The sequence below is a fragment of the Mirounga leonina genome, unplaced genomic scaffold (assembly GCF_011800145.1).
Source record: "Mirounga leonina isolate KUSES-001 unplaced genomic scaffold, KU_Mleo_1.0 Mir_507, whole genome shotgun sequence".
Lineage (NCBI taxonomy): Eukaryota > Metazoa > Chordata > Mammalia > Carnivora > Phocidae > Mirounga > Mirounga leonina.
This window is the reverse complement of record NW_023270789.1, coordinates 3017951-3045032: the sequence shown is the minus strand read 5'-3', so window position 1 is coordinate 3045032 and position 27082 is coordinate 3017951. Positions and strand designations below refer to the sequence as shown.

Here is a 27082-nt window from a genome sequence, read left to right as displayed (position 1 = left end):
TGCCTTTCGTGCCCACATGCAAGTCTAAACCCAGTATGAATCCCCCATTCTCTTTAAACTGGAGACTGAAAGGAGGACCAGGTGTTCACAGAACTTGGCAGACTACGTTGGCTAGTTCAAACATGGGGAGAATTGAAAATGGCTGAGTAGTGCAGGATGCTGGGCAGTGCTTGGTCCGCTAGCAGCTGTTAATTTTATAGAATGCTCTAGAGTAATCCTTGTGGATAGATCTTGCCTCAGCCTTTTCCGTCTCTGGTCCTCAGACCAAGAATTGCTTAAGTCACTCCATGCGTATTGAGATATTTTGGTTACTCCTCAGCGCAGATTGCTGCAAAGTGGTTTTCGCCTCTGTCCTTTGGTCACCTGACTTCTCTGAACCTCAGTATCCTTATTTAATCCTCTCAAGGTTGAGTATTCAATCATGTGAACAGGATTTGCAAACCGTAAAGCAGTGCTATAAATGTAAGGTGGTTTCTGTCAATTACTGAGTCCTTGAGGGCAAAGCTGTCTGCTCAGTACTTGGCTTACTGTATCAGTTTGGGTTCCATCAGCGAGGCAGAGCCACCATAAATATTATGGAACGAGGCATGTGTTAGAGGACTTAATCTGTACACAATTATGGGAGGGGCCGGGGAAGTGACAGCTTGGAAAGGCGAGCTGGAGGATCAGAGGAAAACCACTAGTCAGCCCTCCTGAAGCACTGGTGGACAGGCTGGGGCTTGCAGAGCAGCCTGGGAGCCACGCAGAGGGGCGTGGGAAAGGGGGGATGGCATAGGAGTCTGTGGAAAGCCACCACCTCTTTAGAGCTACCATCTCCGACTTTGCAGCCAAGCATCTGGTGGTCTCGGGGTCATGTGGGTCAGTAAGGATAGTACGTGGGAAGAAACCTGGAGCAGAAAGAACGAGGACAAACTAGTGCCCACCAGCACCTGTGCATCTGTCTCTCGCCACCGTTAACCATGGTGACCACCAGAGCATAATGGCTGCAGCTTCCCTTGCTTCCACCTCCCAAATCTCAAGTGCACTTCTATTTTGTCTAACTCTTAACCCGGAACTGCACAGGGAGGAGGATTCTGGGAAATGTAGTTCCAACTTGGCCAAGCTGACATAGTACCCAACCTCATAATTTCATAATAGAGAATTAAAGATTTGGCAAGGCTCTGGCCTCCCAGGATCTCTCGAAGGCCACAGAACTGGGCGCGATGTCATGGTTATATGATACAGCATTTTACCAGGAAGAAGTTCAGTTAGTTAATGATCCAGTCTTTTAAAACGTGACTTGCAGTTGTGTTTCTCAGTTGCTGGTGGCCCTGCATCTCTCCTATCTTCCTTGCCATCCTGTGTATAGTGCCGAAGGTGACGGTTATCTCGGCACCAAAAGCTAAGTAAAGGTGGATTGGTCCTGAAGAGCCTGTCCGTTCTGGTGGAATCCGTTTCCTTTCTATTACAGAGTTCTTGTTTGACCCAGAGAATATAGATACTTACTCCTCCTTGCCCTGTAGGAAGGCTCCAAGATTTCCAGGTATGAATGGCTACAGACTAGAGCCAGAAGTTATCATGTAGAGGTTAGGTGAGAACCAGGTTTAGATCTCTGGACCACCCTTCCCCACCCCACGGTCTTTTAGGCACACTGCCCCTTCCTCGTGCGTCCGCAGCCAGCCTGGGCCAGCAAGGACCCAGGGAGTGCTTGCTATGGTAATTAGCTCCTGGGAAAAGAACCCAATTTGTGAGATTTAACGGCCATACCTGGACCTTGTCGTCACTCAGAAGTCTTTCACCTTTTTGGTTGTCATCTCTGATATTTCCCTTTGTGACCACAACCTCTTCCCTTTACTCCTTTCACATTTCCCCGTGTCTGTGGAACCTGCTCTTCATCCTCCCTGTGATCCCTTGATCTTGAACGTTCCTTTGTCCAGCCCACCAGGCCACTCTCACGGTCCTGGGCTCTACTCCCGGTGGTGTGCATTTCAGCAGTGGGCTGAAGGACCCTCTCCCGTGCTCCTTTGTCAGTCCTCACGCTGTGGTTGAATGATCCCCACTTACCATTGTCTCTGAGCCTGAACTGTGTCATCTTGCTGGGAAAATCTCAAACCCTGAGATCTGAGTTTCCCAAAAGTCAGGGTGTCTTTACCGCATGTCAGCCCTCTCTTGTATTCGTTCTGTGATGGTTTCCGATTACATTCCTTCTAATGCTCGTTCTGAACCTTGTCTGTGAAAAGGGTCGCAACCCCTCTCTGCTACTTTACTGAGACATTGGAGACGAACCTAATGTGCCTCAAGCTTTTGCCTCAAAACTTTTCTATAATTTTACCCATCCTTTTCTCCTAAATTCTAACAAAAGTAAGGGCTCTATTTTTGGCTCCTTTTTCCTCTTTATGTACATACTCTCTCCCTGTGTGAACCCATGTGATCTGTGGCTTTAAACACCATCTATGTACTGATGACTCTTTAATGAAGGTCTCTGCTTGGGCCTCCCCCAGCTCCAGACACACACAGTTGACCTTGGAACAACATGGGTTTGAGCTACATATGCGGATTCACCTTCATGTGGATTTTTTACAGTACTATGAACGTATATTCTCTTTCTTACGATTTCCTTAATATTTTCTTTCCTCTGCCTTACTTTATTGTAAGAATATAATCATCCATAGAACATACAAACTATGTGTTAATTGACTATGTTATTAGTAAGGTTTTCAGTCAAGAGTAGGCTATTAGTAGCTAAGTTTTTGGAGAGTCAAAAATTATATGTGCATTTTTGGCTGTGTGTGTGTGTTGGGGGGGGTCAGCGCCCCTAATCCCCATGTAGTTTAAGGATCCACTGTACTAGCTGTATCCTGACTCCGACCACTCCTGAGAATCACCACCACTACAACCTGAGGCCAGGCGTCTTGTACTTGGTCATACTGGTAATCCTTGCTTCCAAATTGGCTCCACCATAATCCATCTTTCACGCAGCAGCCAGGGCGAACTTTCTACAAAAAAGCAGTGTCGGTCATTCCCTAGCTTATGTGCTTCCCATTTCAGCCAGAGTCCAAGGCCTCTGCCCCTCATTCATTATAATCCAGTCACGCTGATCTTTTTTTTCCTATCCCTTGAACACACCAAGCTTGCTCCATCTTAGTGCCTTTATATTAGCCGTTCTGTGTGCCTGGAGCAGTCTTGCCCCAGAGATTCCCCCCCCACCTCCTCTTCATTCTGGTCTGAACTCAAGGTCAAGGTGACCTTGTGAGAGGGTCCACCTTTCCTGACCGTGCTGGCTAAAGTAGCCTACTCCCCGCCCCCGTCACTATCACATCAGGTTATTATGATAGTGTTTATCAGCCCTCTGGGTCTGTTCTCACTCCGTCCTTACTAGAAAACCAGCTTCTGATGAGGAGGGACCCTGAGCTGCATGTCTGCAGGGCCTAGAAGGTGCTTAGGGAACCCACGGGCTGACTTTCCGGAGTAAACTTCCCACTTGCGCCCTTCATCTCCTCTTGCTGCTTTGGATCTTTTTCATGGTTGTGCCCTCTCTTTATTGCCTCCTTGATCGGTGCCTTTCCCCTGGCCCTTTCTCTGCGAATCCCACACGGCGTCACTGCGAATGCACTTCCGCAGCGGTTACCAATGACCATTGGTCGTCAATTCCATCATCTTTTCTCAGCAGTTCTCTGCCTTGACTTTTCTGCAGGTTTGACATTGCCGTTCATTTTTCTTTCTTTCTTTTTTTTTTTTCAAACCAGAACATCACAGGAGTCTGCTCTAGATACAGTGCAGGATGCAGGGTGGATAGGAAGCGGGTCCTGCTTGACGAGCTTGCGGGCTACTGGGGAGCAAGTAGGTGGGTATGTCCAGGAGTGAATGGCAGATGTATTCTCAGCCCTTCCTTTTTGAGATCTTTGCATCCCGTGGCTGCTAGGATATAAGCCTTTTCTCATTTTCTTCCTAACTGCCTGCAATTTTTTTTCTTTGCTAAGTCTTTTCCTTCTGCTTGTGTCTTAAATACAGGTGCTCACGATGGTCTGTCCCTCCCGCTCTTCTCTGCACCCTGTCCCTTGGTGACCCCAGTGATCCCACATCTTCACCTTTAGGCAGATCTCCTTTTCACCCACCTCCCTCCATGCATGTGACTCCACATTCATTTTGGGCTCGGATACCTTTTGGGGGTCTCCATCCCTGCTGCCTGGTGGACCTATCAACTTGCCTAAATGTCACTGGCTCTTTTTCGCCAGGTGTTAGCTTCCCCTCACTGTCTCTTTCGTGCCTCAGGTCTGTCAACTGGGGCTGCATCTAGCGTGGCCCCAGAGCTGCTGTCTTCCCATTCCTGGCTTTGCCCTAGTTTGGGTTCTTATTATGTGTCCCCTGTCCTCTTGTAGAGGGCTCCCAGTGGGCCTCGTGTGTGTCCATTCCAGTCTGCCCTTGGTATGCTGCCCTCACCCCCCTGCTCCCCACATGCCCCCTCCACCCCACTCCTGGTCTTTGCTCATGCTCCTCCCCTCAGCTCTAGTCACCTTCGTCCTCAGTGTCCCCTGTCCAACGCCCCACCCCCCCAGCCATTTCTCAAAGGCCTCATTCAAGTGTTGACACCGCATGAAGCTTTCTACTGATCCCCATGGCACTTGTTGGTACCTCTCTTTGGTTTCTTCTATGCGTCCTTATATTGTGGTTTTCACATGGACCACATGGCCCTTAACGTACTCTGAGTCTCTTAAAAGAAGATCTGGAGGCTGATTTACCTTTCTCTCCCATGTCCTCTAGCACCTGGGCTTCTTGCTTGATAGCTCTTTGTCGAATGAGTAAAACTGTCTTCTATTTGTCTAGTGTACCTCAGTGAGGTCTCAGCTGAACGTTCTTTTTTTTTTTTCTTTTTAATGATTAAACGGCCTGCTCTAGTAGAACCTTATTTGCGTTCAGATGGGATTTTGAAGTACGGCCATATGTGACTTCATTACACATTCTCTGCTGGCTGGAGCTTGTTTAATGTGTACATTGCTGCATTTTCCTCACTTAGGGAGAGGTGGCACAGTCTCTTCCTGCCAGACCTCTCAGTGGCAGACGTGAAGAGACAAAGGTTTTTCATTTGTTGCGTCTGATAACTCCAGTTAAGGCTCTCTGAGAGCTTACAGGTTTGACCTTCTCTGCGCTCATCTCTAGCTCCCGCGTGGACTGGGGACTGCGTGTGGATATCCACAGCCCCCCAGTCTCTTTTAATGGCCTTGTAAGGACTCCAAAAGAGGGATTTAGGTGTCCTTCGACAAGGCAAGCTGAAATACCGTAAGCTCTCTGTTGCAGTATTTCAGGTCTACCTGTACCAATGGATTCAGTAACTGCCAATATTTATCTTACAAATGGCTCAGGTTGGAGAGTCCAATTCTTTGCTTCTAGGCAGCTCAGTGAGATGATAAAATTGAAGCAATAATAGAAACAATTGTGAAAAATCCTTCGCAGATAGGCTGTACTCTGTGGGTCTTGATTTAGAATAATGTTGATGATAACCCAAGAAATAAAATCTACATATTTCCCATGGATATCATGAAGGGGTGGAAGAGGGTAGATAAATACAGTTTAGTCTTCATTAGCTTGTCTCTCTTAATGATTCCTCACGGTTGCTAGTAAGCTCTTATTGAAGTAAGCATTGCAGGAATAGCTTACCTTGAAACACTTGCCTGCCTTTCTTTCCTCTCCCCATCCATTCTACATGAGAGAAGAAAGTTGAAGGCATTTACTTATTTTCTTGAGTACTTCAAAGGTAGGGAAATGGTAATCTGGAAGCGATTACCTCTTGCTTCAAATAGCTGTTCCTACTGCTGACAACTCACAGCAGGAGGATTCCAGAAGTCCTTCCTCTATGATTTTGGGAGAAAGTTCTTTTCACCTTTTTTGAATATGAATGTATGAGACGTTAGAGTTAGTATCGCTTAAAACAATAAAGGCGATAGGTCAGAAAAGGTTATGAAGAAACTGGAAATTATCTTTAACAATTGTTTCTCTCGTCTATCTGCTTCATACTGAGGATCTTTAATATTTCCTTTCTTAGGCCCTCATTGTTGTTACTTTGCTGCCTATCTGGTTCACATCGCCCTTGGAGAATTTGAAATATTTTATAGGGAATTTCAAGCTGTTTCTTCTTCTTGCTAAGAGCAAGGGCAAAACCAATATTAGGTGGTAATATCGATTGTGCAGTTGAAAGCTGACCAACCCAGCCCATCTTCGTCTTGACATGGCATGGCAGTATAGTGGCTAGATGAATCTGGGTTCGGGTCCCTCATTTGATAGCTCTTGTGACCTGCAGCCAGTTGTTGAACTTTTCTGAATCTCAGTTTCCTCAGTTTCGGTTCTTAGTCTCGTCAGTTCTGTGACAGGGGAGGTGGTATCCACTTTATGGTTCTGCTCTGTGGATTAATCAAACTAAGTTATGGATAGCACCTAGCTCAGTGCATGGTATAAGAGACACACAGCATATTATTTTTCCTCCTTATACTCTATCCCAACCTTATTGTTGAGAGATATTTGCTGATTAATCAAAGTGAACCGGTTACAAAATAAATGAGAAATGCTTACATGATTTTAGCTGAAATTATGGGTTCTTTGATTTATTAGCTGTGTTGTATTATTCCCCTCCCTCCATTAGTTTGTTATACATTCTTTCATTTTTGTGGTTATTTTAGAGATTAGAATATACACTGTTGACTTATTAGTGTCTACTGCTAGTCCTTTTATCACTTCCAGGATCATGCAAGACCTTAGAACATTGAAACTCCATTTATTCTACTCCTTCTCTCACTTTTTGTGTCGTTGATATTATATATTTTAATTATGCCTATATTTTAAATTCCAGAAGGTATTAGTAATATTGTACTATATAGTCAGTATCCTGTAGATTTACCACAGTTATCCTCCCCCCCAATCCCCCCACAGCATCATCCTTTCTGTTGCTCTTTATGCCTTCTTACATTTCCATGATTCCATCTGGGATCATTTTCCTTCCATTTGAAGAACTCCCTTTAGTATTCCTTTTTGGTATTTCTTTAGTACTTTTTAAATTAATTTTCTTTCCCTTGTTGAGAGTTGGTTGAAAGCATATTTATTTTGCTTGCTTTTTAAGGAAATTTTTTTCTGTGGAGAGTTGTAGGTTGGCAGTTATGTTCTTTCATTACTTTAAAGATGTCATTCCATTGTCTTACGAGCAGTGTCTGTTAAAAGTCAGCTGTCAGTTGTGTTGTTGCTTCCTTCTCTGCCCTTATAGAGTTTTACCATGATGTTCCTAGGTGTGGTTTCTCTGTATGTATCCTGCGTAGGGTACCTAGGACTTCTGGAATCTGTGGCATGATGTCTTTTGTCAGTTTAACATTAACAGAAATTAATTTTGCCTAATTCTACCACATTCTTTCTTTCTCCTGGAGGATTCTCTTACACCTATATTTAACCTTTTTACTGTTTTGATGTGTCTTGTACACTATATTCTATACTCTTCATCCTTTTTTTTGCACCCTAGGCTTCAGTTTGGATAACTTATACAGACTTTTTTTCTGCTACATCTAATCTGCTATCAAACCTACTTGAGCTCTTAATTTCAGATATTCTATATATGTATATATTTCAATTTGATTATTTTAGGAGATTTTAATTAAGGGGTGAAATCCTGTTATCTGTTTCTTTAGTAAATTAATCATAGTTATTTTAAAGTCCATACTGATAACACCAACATCTGGATCCCTGTGGATCTATTTCTATTGTCTGTTTGTTTTTTTCTCTTTTATATTCAGTCATATGGTCCTGTCATATGGAATGTCTGATAAATTTTGGTTGTATACTAAAAAATTGTGGAGACTCTGCATGATGTTCTCTTTTTCCTAATAAGAGAAACTCACCATGATCCAATGAGGAATTGAGATGTTTTGAGACTGGATTTCAGTGTTGAGGAGAGCTAGTGTTTTGAGCTTTGCTCTCACTCCAAGGGCATTGCCCTTCCAGGGTTGTAACCACAAGCCTGGGGTGTTTACTATTATCTACCTTCCTTTGTAAAGTCAGAATTCCAGTTTTTGTCTCCCCAGTACTGGGAGATGGTTGAAAACTTTGCTTAACCTTTTAACCTCCTACTATTTACTTTCTTCTTAGCTTCTCAGCCACTTACCCAACCCCAATCCGTTCCCTCCCAGTGTAGCTTTCATAATGTCAGTTTGCCTTGAGGAGAAAGCAGTATAGCATGTCAGGCTTGTTTCTCTGCTGTTGCCTTTTTCTCTGGGGTCCTGGCTTCTCAAACTATGACTTTCAACAGGGTCCTTAACTTTACTTGTCTTCTTGGCTCCATGAGGTGTTGGGAAGCTCTGGAGCTACACTAACTTCTTAGTTTCTGGCCTCCATCACTTAAAAATTGGCAAATGTTTCAAGAGAAAAAGCAGCGGGGCCTACATTGGTGTTTTCCTGTGATCTTGGCCCCTTGGTCCTGCATACCTTGATTACTCACAATGCATTCAATTAGCTGTTTCTTGTATTTTATCCATCTTTTGTAGTTGTTTTCAGGGCCAGAGCTGATCTGATGCAAACTGCTCCATCATAGCAGAAAGCAAAAATCTCCTGGAAAAGGAAAGCTGAATTATTGATCTCTTGAAATTTATACCCCACTTACCTCCCCTCCTTCCAAAAGAGTATTTGAGGCAATTTACAATGAAATACACATACACATGCAAGAAAAACCTTAAAATAAGGGTTAAAAGAAAGGTGCAAGGGCAGCAGGGAAGGCAGAGGAAGGTGTAATATAGAGATGGAGAAAGGAGGTTATTAGAAATTTAGACTACATATGGTTTTCATAGTTGACCATCATCTTTAGTACTGGACTTTCTGAAGCTAAGGTACAAATGACGCATGAATTTTATGTAAGTTGGGGGAAACAGGACTTGGAAGTTGGAATAGAAAAAAGATGAAGTTAGCAGTAAAGATTACATGGGGTATTTTTTGTTTGTTGTTTTTTTTTTTCTGTAGCCTTAGGCAAATTTTTTTAAAAACAGGAGTTCGGAGACTGTAGGAGGTGCTGAGACTTATCTGTAAGGGTCTAACCCAATTAGGGCATTGGGATGTGGGGGGGCCACTTAGGAATTGGGAGTGCTAATGCTTTGGCCTAGAAGCCTTCGTACCACTGCACAGATGTGATGTTAAAGTGCCCTTATTTTGTCTTGAGTTTCAGAGGTACTCTGGGGCTGTGCTAACTGGCTTGAGTACAAGAGATACCTACATACTTCTTGTTTTCTGGGGGAAGGATGTACAGTGGTCCATCAATACGTTTTTTTTTTTTTCTGGCACTGAATTTTGAGGGAATTTTATCATATAGATTCTTGTGTCATTGAACAACACAGTAGTTTCCCCAATAGTACTTTTCATATGAAGGTTTCTTATATTAACCCCTAAAAACAAGTGAAGCCACAATTTAAAATTATTACTTTGAAAAGGCATATTTATGGAGAGCTAAATTAATACAGTTCGGTAACCTTTAAGGGTCTGGGGCTCTTAATTTGAAATACTGGTAGAATTTGGAAAACCAGAGGAAAATTTTGTTCTTGTTCCCCTCAGTTATCAACTGTTACAAGAGGTTTTGACAAAAATTGGCAATGGGTGGCTATGCAGATACTCTTTGATTTGAAAAGAGCCATATGCTTTAATTTTTTACAAGTTCTATTTATTTAAAAATATTATTAGCTGTTATTTAACAATATTAAGGGAAATCTGTGCTGAATACCAGACTGCTCATAGCAAGTTGAAATTCTGTTACCAAAATTTAAAATCTTGATTTGTACAGTTGAGGGGACATCTCTGTTCTGCATGCAAGACACTGCTTGGGTTTATATCCTTTTAGATTAGAATTTGCTCTTTCAAGCATCCGTTCATACCTGCTTTACTTTTCCCAGTGGCATGATAACATAGCCAGCATTGGAGGGATTTTTACAGGTTGAGCTGGAACATGGAGGCAGGAGTGCCCAAGTGATCCCAGGAGAGATGGGGAAGGCTTCGCAGAGGTGGTGGTGCTGGAGTAGTTTCTTAAAGGGGGATGAGGAGCATTTCAAGTGAAGGAGACACAGAAGCAGGACCCATGGGGCACATGAAAGGGCATTTCGAGAAAATGAAGGGCCATTTGTTTTGTTGGAGGGTAAACTTTAGAGGGTGGGAGAATGGCAGGAGATGAGGGGGTAGCTGTGGGCCAGACCCTGAATGATCTTGTATGTCTTTTATTCACTCATTTAGCAAATATTTATCGAACAACTGCTATGTACCAGGCCCTGTTCTAGGCACTGGCATTCAGCAGTGAACAAAGCAAATAAAAATCACTGCTCTTGTAGAACTCACATTCTAGTAAGAAGAGACAGACAATAAATAATAGTAAAAATGCACAAATACACATCAAGTATGTTAGTGTGCGTGCACACGTGCGTGCAGGAGGCTGACCCAGGAATAAAGATCTGAAGCAGGTGAAGGAGCCTGCAGGTGGAGTGTGCTCTGATGCAGGGAGTGTGTAAGGGCCCCGAGGGGGAAGTGGATCTGGTTTGTTCCAGAAATAGGGGGAAAGCACGGCTGGCTACGGTCAAGGGAGCCGGTGGGAGAGGAACAGGAGGTTCTGGAAACAGAGGGCCGGGTCCTGGGAGGCCTCTGTAGGCTGGGGCTTTTACCTGACATGGGGAGTGATTGTCGAGTGTGCAGCAGGGTGATGACGTAATCGAGCTTAAGTGTTTAAAATAGCACACTGGCTGCCGTGAGGGGAGTGGAGGGCACGAGTGGAAGCCAGGGGCCAGTTGGGAGGCTGTTATCCTTCAGGTGAGAGGGATGGTGGCTTGAACTGGGGTGATCATGTGGGAAGTGCTGGGAAGATCGATTGTATCCTGGAGGTGATGAGGAGCCTTTACAGACCTTGACCAGTGAACGGACATATGATTTGTGTGTTAAAAAGATGATTTTGGCAACCATGTGGAGAAAGGATTACAGAGCTGAGACTAGGGGCTGGGTCAGTTTCCAAAGCTCCAATCACTAAAAAGAAAGAGCGAGACCTTATAAGGCCTGTAGGCTCCTGCCTGAGGGTGCTGTGGGCAGCTTGTTAACCCTGGTCAACTTCTTGACAAGGGGACAGGAATTGACAAGATTTACACATTAGGGAATTCCTTTGTAAACCTTGCCAAGAAAGCAGAGTGGAAGGCTTGTGATCAGGTTATTCTAGCACAGTCTGCAAAGCAGATAGCTACAGCTCCTTCCCAGCACGGGGCTCCGTGATGAGGGCGCACAGTCTGGGGGTTGGGGGGAGGGGGTTACTGCTGTTTCTGCTTCACATGAGCAGATGAGGTCCATTGGCCTCAAGGAGGTTAAGCACCAGGCCGTACTGTCCCTGAAGGGTCTCTCCCCACGATACTTCTTCTGAAGGGTCTCTTAGGGAGATGCAGAATTGTCTGGTCATGGCTAAAATTAAACGTAAAAAAGAGATTGCATATTTCCTTTATGAACTCTGGTGACGGACAGCTTCAGGGCTGGATAGTTCTGTATTATTTCAAGGCCCTGGGTTGCCAGTGACAGAAATTCACCAAAGGAATGTAAGTGGGGAGGAGAGAAATTGCAAGAAACTGAAATGTGCGGGGGAGGAAGTATGTGTGTGTGTGTGTGTGTGTGTGTGTAATGGTTAAATGGTGTGGCTGGATCCAGTGGCTTATATGATGCTGTTGGGTCACTAGGTCACATTCATTCCACTCTGGTCCAGGTGCTGGCCTGGCTCTCCTCTCTGGATGCCCTCCTTACCCAGTCAGGAGGGCTGCCCAAGTGCAACTTCAGAGCAAATCATCTCTCTCTCTCTTTTTTAAATTGAAGTACAATTGACATAAAATATCAGATTTATTTCAGGTGTACAAAATGGTGATTCAACCTTTGTATATATTGTAAAATGATCCTCAATAAGTCTAGTTACCATCTGTCAACATACAGAGTTAATATAATACTATTGACTGTATTCCCTACGCTGTACATTATATCCCCATGACATATTTATTTTCTAACTGGAAGTTTGTACTTCTTGATTCCCTTCGCCCATTTCACCTTCCCCAACTGTCCTCTGGGAAACCACCCGTCTGGGCAACCACCAGGCTGTTCTCTGTGTCTAGGAGTCTGGCTTTTGTTTGATTGCTTTGTTTTTTAGAGTCCACGTGTAAGTGAAATCATATGGTATTTGTCTTTTTCTGTCTGATATGTTTCATTTAGCAGGATACCCTCAAGGTTGGGTAGACACCCAGAAGTGAAATTGCTGGATCGTACAGTAGTTCTATTTTTAATTTTTTGAGGGACCTCAGTACTGGTTTCCACAGTGGCTGCAGCAAGTTACATTCCCAACAGTGCACGAGGGTTCCTTTTCTGCACATCCTTGCCAACACTTGTTATTCTTGTCTTTTTGATAATACCCCTTCTGACAGGTTTAAGGTGATATCTCATTGTGGTTTGGATTTGCATTTCCCTGGTGATCAGTGATCTTGACCATCTTGTCATGGGCCTGTTGGCCATCTGTATGTTTTCTCTAGAAAAATATCTATGCAGATTTTCTACCCATTTTTAAAATCAGATTGTTTGGGCTTTTTTGTTATTGTCTGAGTTCTTTATATGTTTTGGATATTAACTCCTTATTGGATATATGATTTGCAAATATCTTCTGTTCAGTATGTTGCCTTTGCATGTTGTTGATGGTTATCTTTGTTGTGCAGGAGTGTTTTAGTTTGATGTAGTCCCATTTGTTTATTTTTGCTTTTGTTGCCCATGCCTTTGAAGTCAGATCCCCGAAAACACATCACTAAGACCAATGTCAAGAAGCTTACCACCTATGTTTTCTTCCAGGAGCTTGGTGGTTTAATGCTTATATTCAGGCCTTAGATCCACTTTGAGTTGATTTTTATATATGGTGTAGGACAGAGGTCTAGTTGCATTCTTTTGCTTATAGCTGTTCAGTTTTGCCCAGCACACTGTATATTCTTGCCTTTTTGGTGATAAATTAATCAACCAGATATGCATGGGTTTTTTTTGCTGGGCCCTATTCTGTTCTGTTGATCTGTGTGTCTGTTTTTATGCCAGTAACATACTGTTTTGATTACTGTAGCTTTGTAATACAGGTTGAAATCTGGGAGTGTGATTCTTATGACTTTGTTCTTGTTTCTCAAGATTGCTTTGGTGATTGGGTCCTGGGGTCTTTTGTGATTCCATAAAAATTTTAGAATTATTTGTTCTAGTTTTATGAAAAATGCCATTGGGATTTTGATAGGGATTATGCCGAATTTGTAGGTTGTTTTGGATAGTATGGACATTTTAACAATATTAATTCTTCCAACCATGAGCATGGAATATCTTTCCATTTATTTGTGTCCTCTTCAATTTCTTTCATCAGTGTCCTGTAGTCTTCAGTATCCAGGTCTTTCATCTCCTTGATTAAATTTATTTAATTTATTCCTAGGTATTCTTTTGGGTGCAATTATAAATGGGATTGTTGTCTTGATTTCTCTTTCTAATGTTTCATTATTACTGTCTAGAAGTGCAACAGATTTTTGTATGTTAATTTTGTATTCAGCAACTTTACTGAATTCAATTATCCTAGCAGGGTTTTCTTTGGGCAATCTTTATGGTTTTCTATCTCTAGCACTGTGTCATCTGCAAATAGTCAAAGTTTTACCTTTTTCAATTTGGATGCCTTTTATTTCTTTTTCTTGCCTAATTGTTGTGGCTAGAACTCCCAATACTATGTTGACTAAAAGTGGGGAGAGTGGGCTTATTGTCTTATTCCTGATCTTAGAGGAAAAGATTTCAGCTTTTCACCATTGAGTATGAGGTTAGCTGTGGACTTGTCATATATGGCCTTTGTTGGGGTATGTTTCTTCAGTACCCACTTGGTTGAGAGTTTTTATCATAAATGGATGTTGAATTTTGTCAAATGCTTTTTTGCATTTATTGAGATGATCATATGATTTTTATCTTTCATTTTATTAATGTGGTATATCATATTGATTAATCTGTGGATGTTGAACCAGCCTTGCTCCCTGGAATAAATCCCACTTGATGATGGTGATCTATTTAATATATTGTTGAATCCAGTTTGCTAATGTTTCATTGCACATTTTTGCATCTGTGTTCATCAGGGATATTGGCCTGTAATTTTCTTTTTTTTATGGTGGTGGTGTCTGGTTTTGGTATGAGGGGAATGTGGGCCTCATGAAAGGAATTTGGAAGCATTCCCTCCTCTTCAGTTTTTTGGAAGAGTTTGTGAAGGATAGGTATTAAGGCTTCTTTGAATGTGTGGTAGAATTCACCAGAGAAACCATCTGGTCATGGACTTTTGTTAGGAGGTTTTTGATTACTGATTCAATCTCCTTACTCTAGTAATAAGTCTTTTCAGATTTTCTATTTCTTCCTGATTCAGTCTTAGAAGATTGAATGTTCCTAGGAGTTGATCCATTTCTTCTAGGTTGTTCAATTTGTTGGCATGTATTTGTTCACAATAGTCTCATTATCCTTTGTATTTCTGTGGTATCAGTTGTAACCTCTCTTTCATTTCTATTTATGGGATTCCTCTTTTTTTCTTGGTGAGTCCAGCTAAAGACTTGTCAGTTTTGTTTATTGAAGAATTTTGTTTATCTTCTCAAAGTTCTTAGCTTCATTGATTTTTTTCCTATTATCTTTTTAGTCTTTATTTCATTTATTTCCACTCATGATCTTTAATGTTTCCTCCCTTCTAATTTTGGGCTTCTTTCGTTCTTCTTTTTCTAGTTCCTTTAAGCATAAAGTTAGATTGATTATTTGATACTTCTCTTGCTTCTTGAGGTAGGCCTGCATTGCTATGACTTTACCTCTTAGAACTACTTTGCTGTGTCCCGTAGATTTTGGTATGTCATATTTCTGTTCATTTTTCTCTAGATGTTTTTTCTTTAATTTCTCTTTTGATTTCTTTGTTGACCCAGTGGTGTTCAGCAGCATGGTGTTTAATCTCCACGTATTTGTGGGTTTTTTTAGTTTTCTTTTTGTAATTGATTTCTAGTTTCATACCATTGTGGTTGGGAAGGATGCTTGATATGATTTCAGTCTTCCTGAATTTATTGAGACTTGTTTCACGGCCTAACATGTGAGCTGTCTTGGAGACTATTTCATGTGCACATGAGAAGAATGTGTATTTTGCTGCTTTTGGATGGAATGTTCTGTATATATCTGTTAAGTCCAACTGGCCCAATAATGTGTTGTTTAAAGGTGATGTTCCTTGTTGATTATCAGTCTAGATGATCTACCTACTGATGTAAGTGGGGTTTTAAAGTCCTCTACTATGATTGTATTGCTGTCGGTTTCCCTCATTAGGTCTGTTAATAATTTGCTTTAAATATTTTGGTGCTCCTGTGTTGGGTTCATGAAAATATATAAATGTTATATCTTCTTGCTTGCTTTAACCCTTTATCATTGTGTAGTGGCCCTCTTTGTCTTTTATTAGAGTCTTTGTTTTAAAGTCTATTTTGTGTGATGTTAGTATAGCTATACCAGCTTTCTCTTCATTTCCATTTGCATGGAATATCTTTTCCCATCCCTTCACCTTCAGTCTGTGTGTGCCCAAGTGAGTCTCTTGTAGGCAGTGTATAAATGAGACTTGTTTTTTAAAATCCATTCAGCCATTCTGTGTCTTGATTAGAGAACTTAGTCCATTTACATTTATAGAGAGGTATGTACTTCTTGCCATTTTGTTCATTGTTTTCTGGCTGTTTTTGTAGTTCCTCTCTCTGTTTTTCTCTTCCCTTGTGGTATGATATATTTCTTTAGTGTTACATTCCTTTCTCATTTTCTTTTGTGTATTTACTGTAAGTTTCTGCTTTGTGGTTACTGTGTATTTACTGTCCTATGTATATAACAGTCTATTTGGATTGACAGCAACTTAAATGTGAACACATTCCAAAACTACGCTTTTACTCCCCGCTGGCCCACATTTTGGTTTTGATGTCACATTTTACCATTTTATTTTATACATTTATTAACTAGTTATTGTAACTTTAATTTTGCTACTTTTATCTTTCAACTTTCATACTAGCTTTATAAGTGGTTAATCCACTACTTTTATTATACATTTACCTTTTTTTTTTTTTAAAGATTTTATTTATTTATTTGACAGAGAGAGAGAGAGAGAGAGAGACAGTGAGAGAGGGAACACAAGCAGGGGGAGTGGGAGAGGGAGAAGCAGGCTTTCCGCAGCACGGGGAGCCCGATGCAGGGCTCGATCCCAGGACCCTGGGACCATGACCTGAGCCGAAGGCAGACGCTTAATGACTGAGCCACCCAGGCGCCCCTACATTTACCTTTTCTAGTGAGGTTTTTACTTTTGTATGTTTTCTTGTTGTTAATTAGTGACATTTCTTTTCAGTTTAAAGAAGTCCCTTTAACATTTCTTGTAAGGCTGGTTTATGTGATAAACTCCTTTAGCTTTTGCTTATCTGGGAAACTCTTATCTGTCCTTCAATTCTGAACAATAACCATGCCAGGTAGAATATTCTTGGTCAGAAGTTTTTTCAGTGGAATATGTCACTCCACCCTCTTCTGGCCTGCAAAATTTCTGCTGAAAAATCTGAGGGTAGCTTTATGAGGTTTTCCTTGTATGTAACAAGTTGTTCTTCTCTTGCTGCTTTTAAGGTTCTCTCTTTATCTTTAACTTTGGACATTTTAATTATAATGTGTCCTGGTTTGGCTCTCTTTGGGTTTATTTTATTTGAAGTTCTCTGGACTTGCTGGACCTGAATGTCTGTTTCTGTCTCCAGGTTAGAGAAGTTTTCAGCCATTATGTCTTGAAATAAGTTTTCTGCCCCTTTTTCTGCCTCTCCTCCTTCTGGGACCCCTGTGATGTGAATGTTATTGATGTTGTCCTATAGATCTCTTATCTTCATTTTTTTTAAATTCTTTTTGCTCCTCTGTCTGGGTGGTTTCCAGTGCTTTGTGTTCCAATTCACTGATCCATTCTTCTGCTTCATCCAGTCTGCTCTTGAACCCATATAGTATGTATTTCAGTTCAGTTATTGTGTTCTTCAGCTCTGTGACCTTTGCTTGGTACTTTTTTTTTTTTTTTTTTAAGTAGGTTCCATACTGGGCCAACATGGGGCTTGAACTCATGACCCTGAGGTCAAGAGTTGCATGCTTAACCAACTGACCCAGGCACCCTGCTTGGTACTTTCTTATATCTTATCTTTGTTGAAGTTCTCACTGGGTTCATGCATTCTTCTCCCAAGTTTGGCAAGCATCTTTATGACCATTACTTTGAATTCTTTATCAGGTAGATTACTATCTCCCTATCATCAAGGTCTCGTTTTGAGGTGTTTGTGTGTGTGTGTGTTCTCTTGTTTGGAACATATTTCTCTGTTTCTTTATTTTGTTTGGCTCTCTGTTTCTGTGTATTGGGTGAAACAGCTTCCTCTTTCAGTCTTGAAGGAGTGGCCTTGTGTAGATAATGATCCTTCTTGTTCAACCTTGCCCTAGCTCTTGGTTGTCTCTTGAACCTTTGTGGTTGTCTAAGTAGCCTGATTTATTCTTGATATGTCCCTGTTGTTGAAGGTGTGCCAAGACCTGTCAGTGTTCCAAGGGGATGAATCTCATTTATCACCTAGTTTCAGGTTGATTAGAAGCCAGACCCTTAGGCAGCAGTTTTTAAAGTATGCAAATATATGCAGTCCTGTGGGGCTGCAGTTGTAAACCCTGCTGGCCTCCAGGCCAGGAGATTTGCAGGTGTTCCTTGGGCAACCATTGCAAAAATTGGGGCCCCAAATGAGTGTATAATCTCACTGCAAAGTCTCATCAAGCCATCGTGAGGCCAGTGGGGTGCACAGGGATGGTATCTCTTTGAGAGATACCCAGGCACTTCCCTGAGAGCGCCTTCATAGCCTCCAGATGTGTTGGAAACCTGAGAGTTGTCCCTCAGGCTGAAGCCTCAGGATAAGTAAATAGGCCTTTTTCACAGGAAGGCAGTACGTGTGTTTCAGTCTGCTGTCTGTGCAGTGCTCTGCGGGTGTTGGCCTGCCAAGAACTGTCTTTCTGATTATTAGAGTCCCTTGGAGCTCAGGAACACCAGCCCCCTTGGCCACCAGGGCCAGGCAAAGAAGGGCTGTCTCCTGCATGGTTTCTGTGTGGCTGCTGACCTTAGCAGGGCAACGGGGGCTTGTAGGGGTGAGGCACACTCACCAGCTTCGGAAAGGCAGTGGGAAAATGCCCTCAGTGTGCATGCCTCCGGGGTTTAGCAGTGCAACCGGAGCGGGCCCTGTCTGCCTGCATGTATTGTCCCAAGTTGGGGAGGGGGGAATGCCATGACCACTGGTGCTCACCAGCCCCAGCCAGGGGGTGGGGGCGTGTCACAAGTGCCACCTGCGCTCATGGACTTTAGCACGGGAGGGAGAGAATGCTGTGATTGTTCATGCTCGCTTGCCCCTGCCAGGAAGCCGGGAATTCCTGCAGCCGCACAGGATCTCCAGCCTCAACAAGGTGGCAGGACAGCGGCATAACCGTTCCCCACCCTGTCCGACCTGGTGAGGCAGTCGGAGGGTGTGTGCCCAAGCACCCAGTCTGCGCTAGCAGGGTAGGCAGAGAGCTACAAACAGTGTCCACCAGTGCCTCCATCCCTGGAGAGAGCCCGGGCTGCCCCCTGCCCCTCCATCAGATGCCCCCAGGCCAGCAAATGAACCTCCTTTACATACAGTCCAGGTGCTTTTGAAATTGGTGCTTTTTCCGCCAGATTCTGGGGCAAGTGAGACTGCCGGTGATCCCTTTAAAAGGAGGATCTTGGTTTCCTATGGCATTTTGGGTTCCTTGGATGGCAGCCAGAAGTTTTTGGGAGCTCGTCTCTCTGATGCAGATCCCCAAGGGTTGGAGTGCCTGATGTGGGGCACTGTGACCCCTCACTCCTCCAGGAGAAGTGCCTGTCTGGTGAGATCCTTCCCTCTGGCGGGGTCACTGCAGGGCGGGGTTGGGGGGGGCGTGTTTTGGCCAGACGGTGTCCCTGCCTCACCCATTTCAGTGAAGTCCTATTATGTTTTGTTGTGGAGAGCAGTTCATCTAGTTTTCAAATCTTTTCCAGAGGGAAAGGATCCCTGTGTAGCTGTTGATTTCATGTGTCAGGAGGTGAGTTCAGGACCTTCCTACACAACCACCTTGGATTCTTTTTTTCCACAAATCATCTTTATAGTACTCTGATTCCAGAGGAAGTGAAAGTTTCTGAGTAGCTTTAGCAAAAATGAGCCAGGAGGATCCTGACTGACCTGATTTCAGCCAGTGTCCATCCCTGGGGCTGGGTCATTTAGGGTCAGCCCCATCTGAGGAGCAGTTGAGGAACACTGGGCCACAGGCACAGATATAGTGCGGTTTGTCAGAATTAGTAGGTGTGAGCTCATGGGCGTTGTCATCCTATGAGCACCGAGTTGCCTCAGGAAGAAGGTAGCAGCATGTTTCAGCCCTACTGCGGAAGAATATTTGGGGTTGGGGGACGCCTGCGTGGCTTAGTCGGTTAAGTGGCTGCCTTCAGCTCAGGTCATGATCCCAGGGTCCTGGGATCGAGTCCCGCGTCGGGCTCCCTGCTCAGCGGGGAGCCTGCTTCTCCCTCTGCCTGCCGCTCCCCCTGCTTGTGCTCTTGCTCACTCTCTCGCGTGTGTGTGCGCTCTCTCTCTCTAACAAATAAAAATAAGTAAAATCTTTAAAAAAAAAAAAAAAAGAATATTTGAGGTTGGTTCTGTTGTCTGCAGGAAGAGATGTGACCCATAGGCCTGAGTTGCAACTCTGTTTTTAAGGGGAGTGCTTTTGGGCGCAGCTTCTTTTCTTCGAACTGGGCAGCAGTCTGGACCTGCCCCCCAGCCAGGCGGGCGCACAGCCCCCCGCTCAGAGCACACACTAACCTTACCACCATTTCTCTCCTGTGGATGCTTTCCCTTTTCAAGGGAAATGATAATGGGTGGTGAAAACCAGAGATGGCTTTTAAAAAGTGTGCAACTTTTTTTTTCCTTTTTACTCCAGCACAAATTAAATGTTTTCATCGTATTCTGGTACACACACACCTTTGTGTACGTAAAATGTACTGAAACAGTATTTACTCCTTACTAAAGGCAGTGGACTCTAATATTTCCTCTTCTGTTTCATTGTATTAAGACACACACACATGCTGGTCACAACCACTATAAATTCATTTCACAACCACTAAATGGCAACTCAGACTTTGAAAAACATGAATTAAATCATTGAAAAACAAGCAACAATGGAATATTAGTTTGCTCGGGCCGCTGCAACAAAGACCCACTGACTGGGTGGCTTAGCCAGCAGAAACATGCTCTCTCACAGTTCCGGGGCTGAGCAGGCCACTTGTCGGTGGGGTCACTTCCTTCAGAAGGTGAGGGGGAGTCTGTTTCAGGCCTCCCCTCCAGCTCCTGGTGGTTTGTGGGCCATCTTTGATGTTCCTTGGCTTGTAGAGACTTCACCTCCATCCCTGCCTTCATCTTCTCATGGTGTTCTCCCTGTATGCATGTCTATGTGCATGTGGGCTTCCCCCTTTTTAAGGATACCAGTCATTGGATTAGGGTCCCACCCTGTTCTCGTATGACCTCACCCAATGGTGTCTAATAACCACGGATCACGTCTGCAGTGACCCCCTTCCCAAGGCAGGTCACATGTTGAGGTACTGGGGGCTAGGACTCCACCGTATGAGTTTTGTTGGGGGGAGCGGAACTCAACCTGTAACAAATGATAAAAATACAAAATCGAAAAGACGTAAGTTCCTATGTGATTGAGCTCTTATTACATGGCAGACTCTCAGCCAGGCATTTTATTTCATGAACTCAGTAAATTTTTCTTGCCCCATATGATAGTTGAAGAAGCCAAAGCTGAGAGAGGTCAGTCTCTCAGATTTAAACTTAGGTCTCCTTCAGAGTATATCCGTGAGGGTAAATCTGGTGTGGTAGTTGCTCTTGCAACTAAACTTTTTGGGGAAATTACTCAATTTTGTGTGTGATTTCTGTGTAAAACATAACTGATTCCCTTATAAAAATATAATCTCTTTGTATCAGGAATGAGCTCTTCCCAGTCGTTCTAACAACTTCATGCTTTCTTTTCCTTTCACTATAATTGTTAGCATAGTGTTGATTTTGTTCAGTTTTTTAAACAGTGAGTATTTTTTCAAAATTCTTACAGTTTTTGAAAAAAGATTTTATTTGAGAGAGAGAGAGAGCTCGAGCAGGGGAAGGGGCAGAGGGAGAGAAAGAGAATCTCAAGCAGACTCTGCGCTGAGTGCAGAGCCAAGGCAGGGCTGCCTGAGATTGTGACCTGAGCCAAAATCAAGTCAGATGCTCAACCAACTGAGCCACCCAGGAGCCCCTTGAAATTTTTTTTTAAAGATTTATTTATTTATTTTTTGGGGTGCCTGGGTGGCTCATTCGGTTAAGGGTCTGACTTCGGCTCAGGTCACGATCCCAGGGTCGGGGATTGAGCCTCACATCAAGCTCCCTGGTCAGCATGGAGTCTGCTTCCCCCTTTGCCCCTCCCCCTGCTCGTGCTCCCTCTCCCTATCTCTCAAATAAATAAATTTTTAAAAAATCTTTAAAAATTTTTTTAAGAAGATTTATTTATCTTGAGAGAGAGTGCAAGCACGGGGAGAGGGGCATAGGAAGAGGGAGAGAGAGACTCTCCAGCTGACTCCAGCTGAGCACAGAGCCCAATGTTAGCTGGATCTCACAACCCTGAGACTATAATCTGAGCTGAAATCAAGAGTCAGATGCTCAACCGACTGAGCCACCCAGGCGCCCTGAGTGATGTTTCTTTTGACATAGCTATACCTGATGTTAATATTGAAGAAGAAGTTAATTTAGAGAAACTTAGTGAACGTGCTCTCATCCCAGTACGGGGAATATGTGTGGAATGCGGGTGTTCTATTTTGTGTTATGTCACTCAAATATAAAATAAAAGAAATTTTTGACTTAAGAAAATAAACAAACTTGGGTCTCCTGGATTTCAGAGCCCATGCTTTCCCTTGTTTGCCTTAGTGCTGTACCTGTTCCTAGAACATCAAGCAGGAGCCAGACAAGTTCACTTGGTCCAAATTGAAATGCTATGCACAGGTAATAAATGCAGTACAAAATCGCACTGAAGTTCATGGCAAAGGTGAACCCTTAAAGGACACACAGGTGAGGGTCCCTAGAGCCCTATCAGAGGCCTGGGAGGTGTGTGCTCTTGGGGCAGGGAGTGCCAGTAAACTCTTGGCTTTATCCACTGAACTCTTCCCCAGCAAGCTGCTGCATTCCTAACAACGCCCAGCAACCAGTGAGACAAGGCACGGTCTCCCTTTGTGCTTCCCTATCCTCATTCTGAATTTAGATCAGGGTGAAGAGCAGAGAGAAGGAAATGAGCCAGAAAATAGAAAATTAATACTTGGTGGAGTCGTCATATTTTAATATTAATTTATAGGCAATGTCAGATAACCAGAGTTAAATCTTTTTATCAGCAGGCCGCTCTAGGGTTTAAAAATTGGCATCGATCATTGTAAATCAGGTCTCAGGAGCCCTGGGGAATGGTCTCTAGGGATGAGGGTTGATCTAGGGTGGGCAGAAATGTAAATACTTGATTAGCTGTGTCCTTTTCTTTCACACCACCCCTAAAATACTTCTACATCACATTGAGTGACAATGGTATGTTAAATAGTAACGGGAGGGAAGAAGCTATTCAGGTTTATGGTTAGCCTACTTTTAATACTTGTCTTCTTCCCTGTCAATCCTAGGAAACTGTTGTGGGAGAGGCACTCATTTCAGGGTCGTATTCCTGGCTCCCAGTTCTAGGGATAGGCTTAACCTCTTTCTGCTCAGCCCCAGGCAGCACACCATTTTCCCAGGTGGCCAGATGTCACATTTTTTTTGCCACGAGCCCGTGAGCAGGAGCACCCATGGGTTTGACACATTTATACTGGGATGACCTTCTGTGACTCAAGTCCCGCCTCTCATCTCTTGTCATTGCAGCTCTTTGTCGAGGGCGCGTGGTGAGAGTCCCCACAGGGAGCCTGGTGCGGGTGGTGGGCACTGAGCTGGTCATCCCCTGCAACGTCAGTGACTATGACGGCCCCAGCGAGCAGAACTTTGACTGGAGCTTCTCGTCTTCGGGGAGCAGCTTCGTGGAGCTGGCCAGCACCTGGGAGGCGGGCTTCGCAGCCCAGCTGTACCGCGAACGCCTGCAGAGGGGTGAGATCGTGTTGAGGAGGACCGCCAATGATGCCGTGGAGCTCCACATCAAGAATGTCCAGCCCTCAGACGAGGGCCACTACAAATGTTCAACCCCCAGCACCGACGCCACCGTCCAGGGCAACTATGAGGATACAGTGCAGGTTAAAGGTAACATCCTCACCTGGTTCATCAGGGGCAGACTTTTCTCTGCCACTCTGCTTTGTCAAGGTGCTTAACTCCTCTGGGACTCTGCTCCCTCCTCTGTCCAATGGGTAGAAGTATCTTACCTGATTAAAAGCAGAGGATAGGCCAGGTCCCCTCCGAGGGCCCTTTCTCTTCACTACGATTCTGAACCATCCGTGGCTGGTGTGGTGGCAGAGCCCAGCTCTGAGCCAGGCTGCCTGCACTCAATCCAAGTGCTGGCTCTACCACCTGTCACCAAGTGGCCGTGGGCATGTTACATGCCTCATCTTCCTCGTCTGTGAAAGAGTGCTCCCCTTAAAGGTTATGAGGACAAGGTGAGTTAGCATGTGTCAGGCCTCAGAGCAGTTCCATAGTAAGCATTCATAAGGTTTGCACTGAGAAGGTGATGGTCACGATGATGTTCACTTTTATGGGAATATCACACTTCGAAGCTCATGTCTTTCTTTGTGCCCTCCACCAAGGGCAGTTTGTTTTGGAATTTGTGTGGGTTATATGTAGAGAAAGAACTATGTGGTCACTGCTAGCTTATGATGGAACCCTACTAGCTTATTGGCCTGATTCTGCAGAGAATCACACCTTATATATCTGGAAGGTTTGGGGTTTTGTGGGTTTTTTTTTTTCCCTTTTCCAAGTCCTATTAGATTTACTCCCACATTCAGTTCTCTAACCCAATGAAGAAGATCAGGCAGACTATTTCCCTGATTTACATAGGAGGAAATGGAAGAGCATAGGTTAATTACTTGCCCAAAAATCATATAGCTAATTGGTAAATGAGCGAGAACAAACTAATTTGCGGTCAACAAAATAGAAACATGATTATTATTTTTTTAAGATTTTATTTATTTATTTGAGAGAGAGAGAGACAGCGAGAGAGGGAACACAAGCAGGGGGAGTGGGAGAGGGAGAAGCAGGCTCCCCGCCGAGCAGCAAGCCTGATGCGGGGCTCGATCCCAGGACCCTGGGATCACGACCTGAGCCGAAGGCAGACGCTTAACGACTGAGCCACCCAGGCGCCCCTAGAAACATGATTATTGTTATTGTTACTTAATTATGCATTTATTTATAGCCTGCCTTATTCCAAAAAGCATTTATATCAGAGTAGGGAATGTAGGTAACGACTGGGAAAGTAGAGGATGTACGTGATGATCTAAAAAGAAGGGGCTGATCCAGGTATTCATCCCCTCTGTAATGATGTACAGAAACCTGTTATGTCTCAGGGGCTGTTCCCCCCATTCGACTCAGGAGGGAATAAAACAGCCATATCCATTATGTAGGTATTAAAACATCGAATCTACCTCTTACATCACCTCTTCTTTATAGAAAATCCTAAAGATGTTTTTTAAAAAAAGTCCCATGAGACATTCTTGCATTGCAGTTAAATGATGTGTTGCTTTTAGTCATCACAAACATGCTGTACCTCCATTAGGTTAGATGCACACTTATCTCCCCTGTAATTCTCATCTTGAGGAGTAGGGGGCAGCAGGAGAAGTCCCCCTGACCCTGTCCCCCCGGTGTCTTCCTGTTTCTTCTGCAGTCTTTGGAAGGAAGGAGCAAGGAGAGGCTTTCCTTGGGTGAGGAAAGCAGATAGATGGCCATGAATGAGACTGGCTGGCTGCTTAGGTAGGGCCTCTGGTGGCTGCCATGCAGGGTCCGGGGTCTGTCTGGTCTTCAGCTTTGTGGGTCTTGAAACTGTTCAGCCATGTGCTGACAGATATCTGGCTTCGAGAACCAAGTCCTGTTAACTGGACTCAGACTGGTGGATATACTAGAAGGTCATTATATTCATTTTGCAGTAGAGAAGGGTCTTTGGGATAGGTCTTTCTAAAGATGGAGCAGTTTTTTCTCAAGGACACTAAATTAGTTTCTAAGTGTAGAATTTTGAGAAAAACCAAAGAGGTAGTGAATAGTAGGGTTGGAGGGTTCTTTTATCCAGCTTGTAGACAAGCCTCAGATTGGCCACGCCCCTTGGTAGAGGCCTTTTCTCTGGTTATCTCAATTATCACTTCCCTTCCTAAATAGCACTCACCAATACTTTCTGGATTTCTGGCCCCCTCATTCTAGGCTCTGTAAAGAGCCAGCCTTTTAGGGTACATAGCTGAGGGTTCTGTTTTCCTTGACGGGTTCCTTTTCTGCATGTACTTTCTGCTCACCCTAGTTGTTCTCAGGCATTTATTTCCCAGGCCTCAGGGCACAGGCAGCTCATGCCACACTTTTGCCCTCTTTGGATCATGCTGCTTTAACTGGTAGAAGATTCTGGCGCCTGGTGCCCTAACAGAGGAGTGTGTGACGGTAACAGCCAGTTATTTTACCAACATTGCTGAGCGCCAAGCACCTCTGCTTATCACTCTTTCAGCGCTGTCAGCTCCCCGAGATGGTCCCAGTTGTCATCCCTTTTTAGAGATGAGGAAACTGAGGCACAGAGGAGTGAAGTAACTTGCTCAGGGGTGGCAGAAACCCATCCCCAAGGCACCCCCCCCAAAGGGAGTGTTCTCCCTTCAGTTCTAGCCGGGGCGGGGGGTGGGGGGAGCGGGGTGTCTTTAGTGCCTCTTCTTTTTTTTTTTCCTTCCTTTTTCTCCCCGTTCCTTTTTCTTTTTTCCCTTCAGTTGGGATTACACACGCATTAACACGGGCGAGCGTTCCCGTGTGGGCGCCAGAACAGGGCACGGGCGCGGCGCGGCGGCGCGCCCCTCCCGCGGGGCCAGAGCGCCCCCGAAGGGGGCGGGGGCCGGCAGCGGCCGCGGGCGGCGCGTCTGACGGCTGTGCTTCCTCCCGCAGTGCTGGCCGATGCCCTGCGCGTGGGTGCCGCCGCGCCGCCCGCCCCGGGCCTGAGCCTGCGCCTGGGCGAGCCGTTCGAGCTGCGCTGCGCGGCCTCCACGGCGTCGCCGCTGCACACGCACCTGGCGCTGCTGTGGGAGCTGCAGCGCGGCGCGGCCCGGCGGAGCGTGCTGGCCCTGACCCACGAGGGCCGCTTCCGCCCGGGGCCCGGCTACGAGCAGCGCTACCGCGCGGGCGACGTGCGCCTGGACACCGTGGGCGGCGACGGCTACCGCCTGGCCGTGGCCCGCGCCCTGGCCTCAGACCAGGGCTCCTACAGGTGCGTGGTCAGCGAGTGGATCGGCGAGCAGGGCGGCTGGCAAGAGATTCAAGAGAAAGCCGTGGAAGTGGCCACCGTGCTGATCCAGCCAACAGGTGAGCTTCTGGAACTTGTCTGGCTTACGCTCTGGCCTGTTTTCCGGCCAGGGGCCGCGTAAAGCACCAGCCGGGAGCCCCGTCCTTTGCGGGACAAGGTCGGTGCTGGCCACGTGAGGCCTCCCGTTGACGGGCAGGGCGAGTGGGGTGGTGGTGAGAGTTTGGGGAAGGTGTATTTGTTTTGTGCCGGCTGCCTGTGGTTTGGCTTTACAGCTGCTTCTCATCTGGATTCATACTCCTGGGACTCTGCGAGTTGCATAAAACACTAAGACAATTTGTTGACTGAAAGATTAAGTCCCTTCAAGTGCCAGAATGAGGTCTGGCCTGGTGTTCAGGGGGACTTCGGGGCGGAGCTGCCCCCTCCCTCTGCTCCCTTTATTTTGTTTTGGCTTTATCTTATTTGGGTGTTTCCTGAATTTCTGGATTGACTATTTTGCACAGCCATTGGAGTGCGTCCGGCTCTCCCCCAGACGTCTGGTCTACCTTGGATCCTTTAGATACGCCATCCCAGC

General features: G+C 44.7%; 1 protein-coding gene across 2 annotated transcripts in view; it reads left to right on the top strand.

Moving 5' to 3' along the window:
• Positions 1–27082, top strand: part of PTGFRN (prostaglandin F2 receptor inhibitor) — an 81095-nt gene that overhangs the window by 14273 nt on the left and 39740 nt on the right. Inside the window, exons 1-3 of one of the 2 annotated variants that reach the window (XM_034990208.1) lie at positions 3472–3823; positions 22977–23345; positions 26157–26570. In XM_034990208.1, the coding sequence (XP_034846099.1) occupies positions 3610–3823; positions 22977–23345; positions 26157–26570 (997 nt within the window). In that variant the 5' untranslated portion in view covers positions 3472–3609. Of the gene's footprint in view, positions 1–3471; positions 3824–22976; positions 23346–26156; positions 26571–27082 lie in introns of those variants that run through there. The other variant, XM_034990209.1, reaches the window with a different exon arrangement.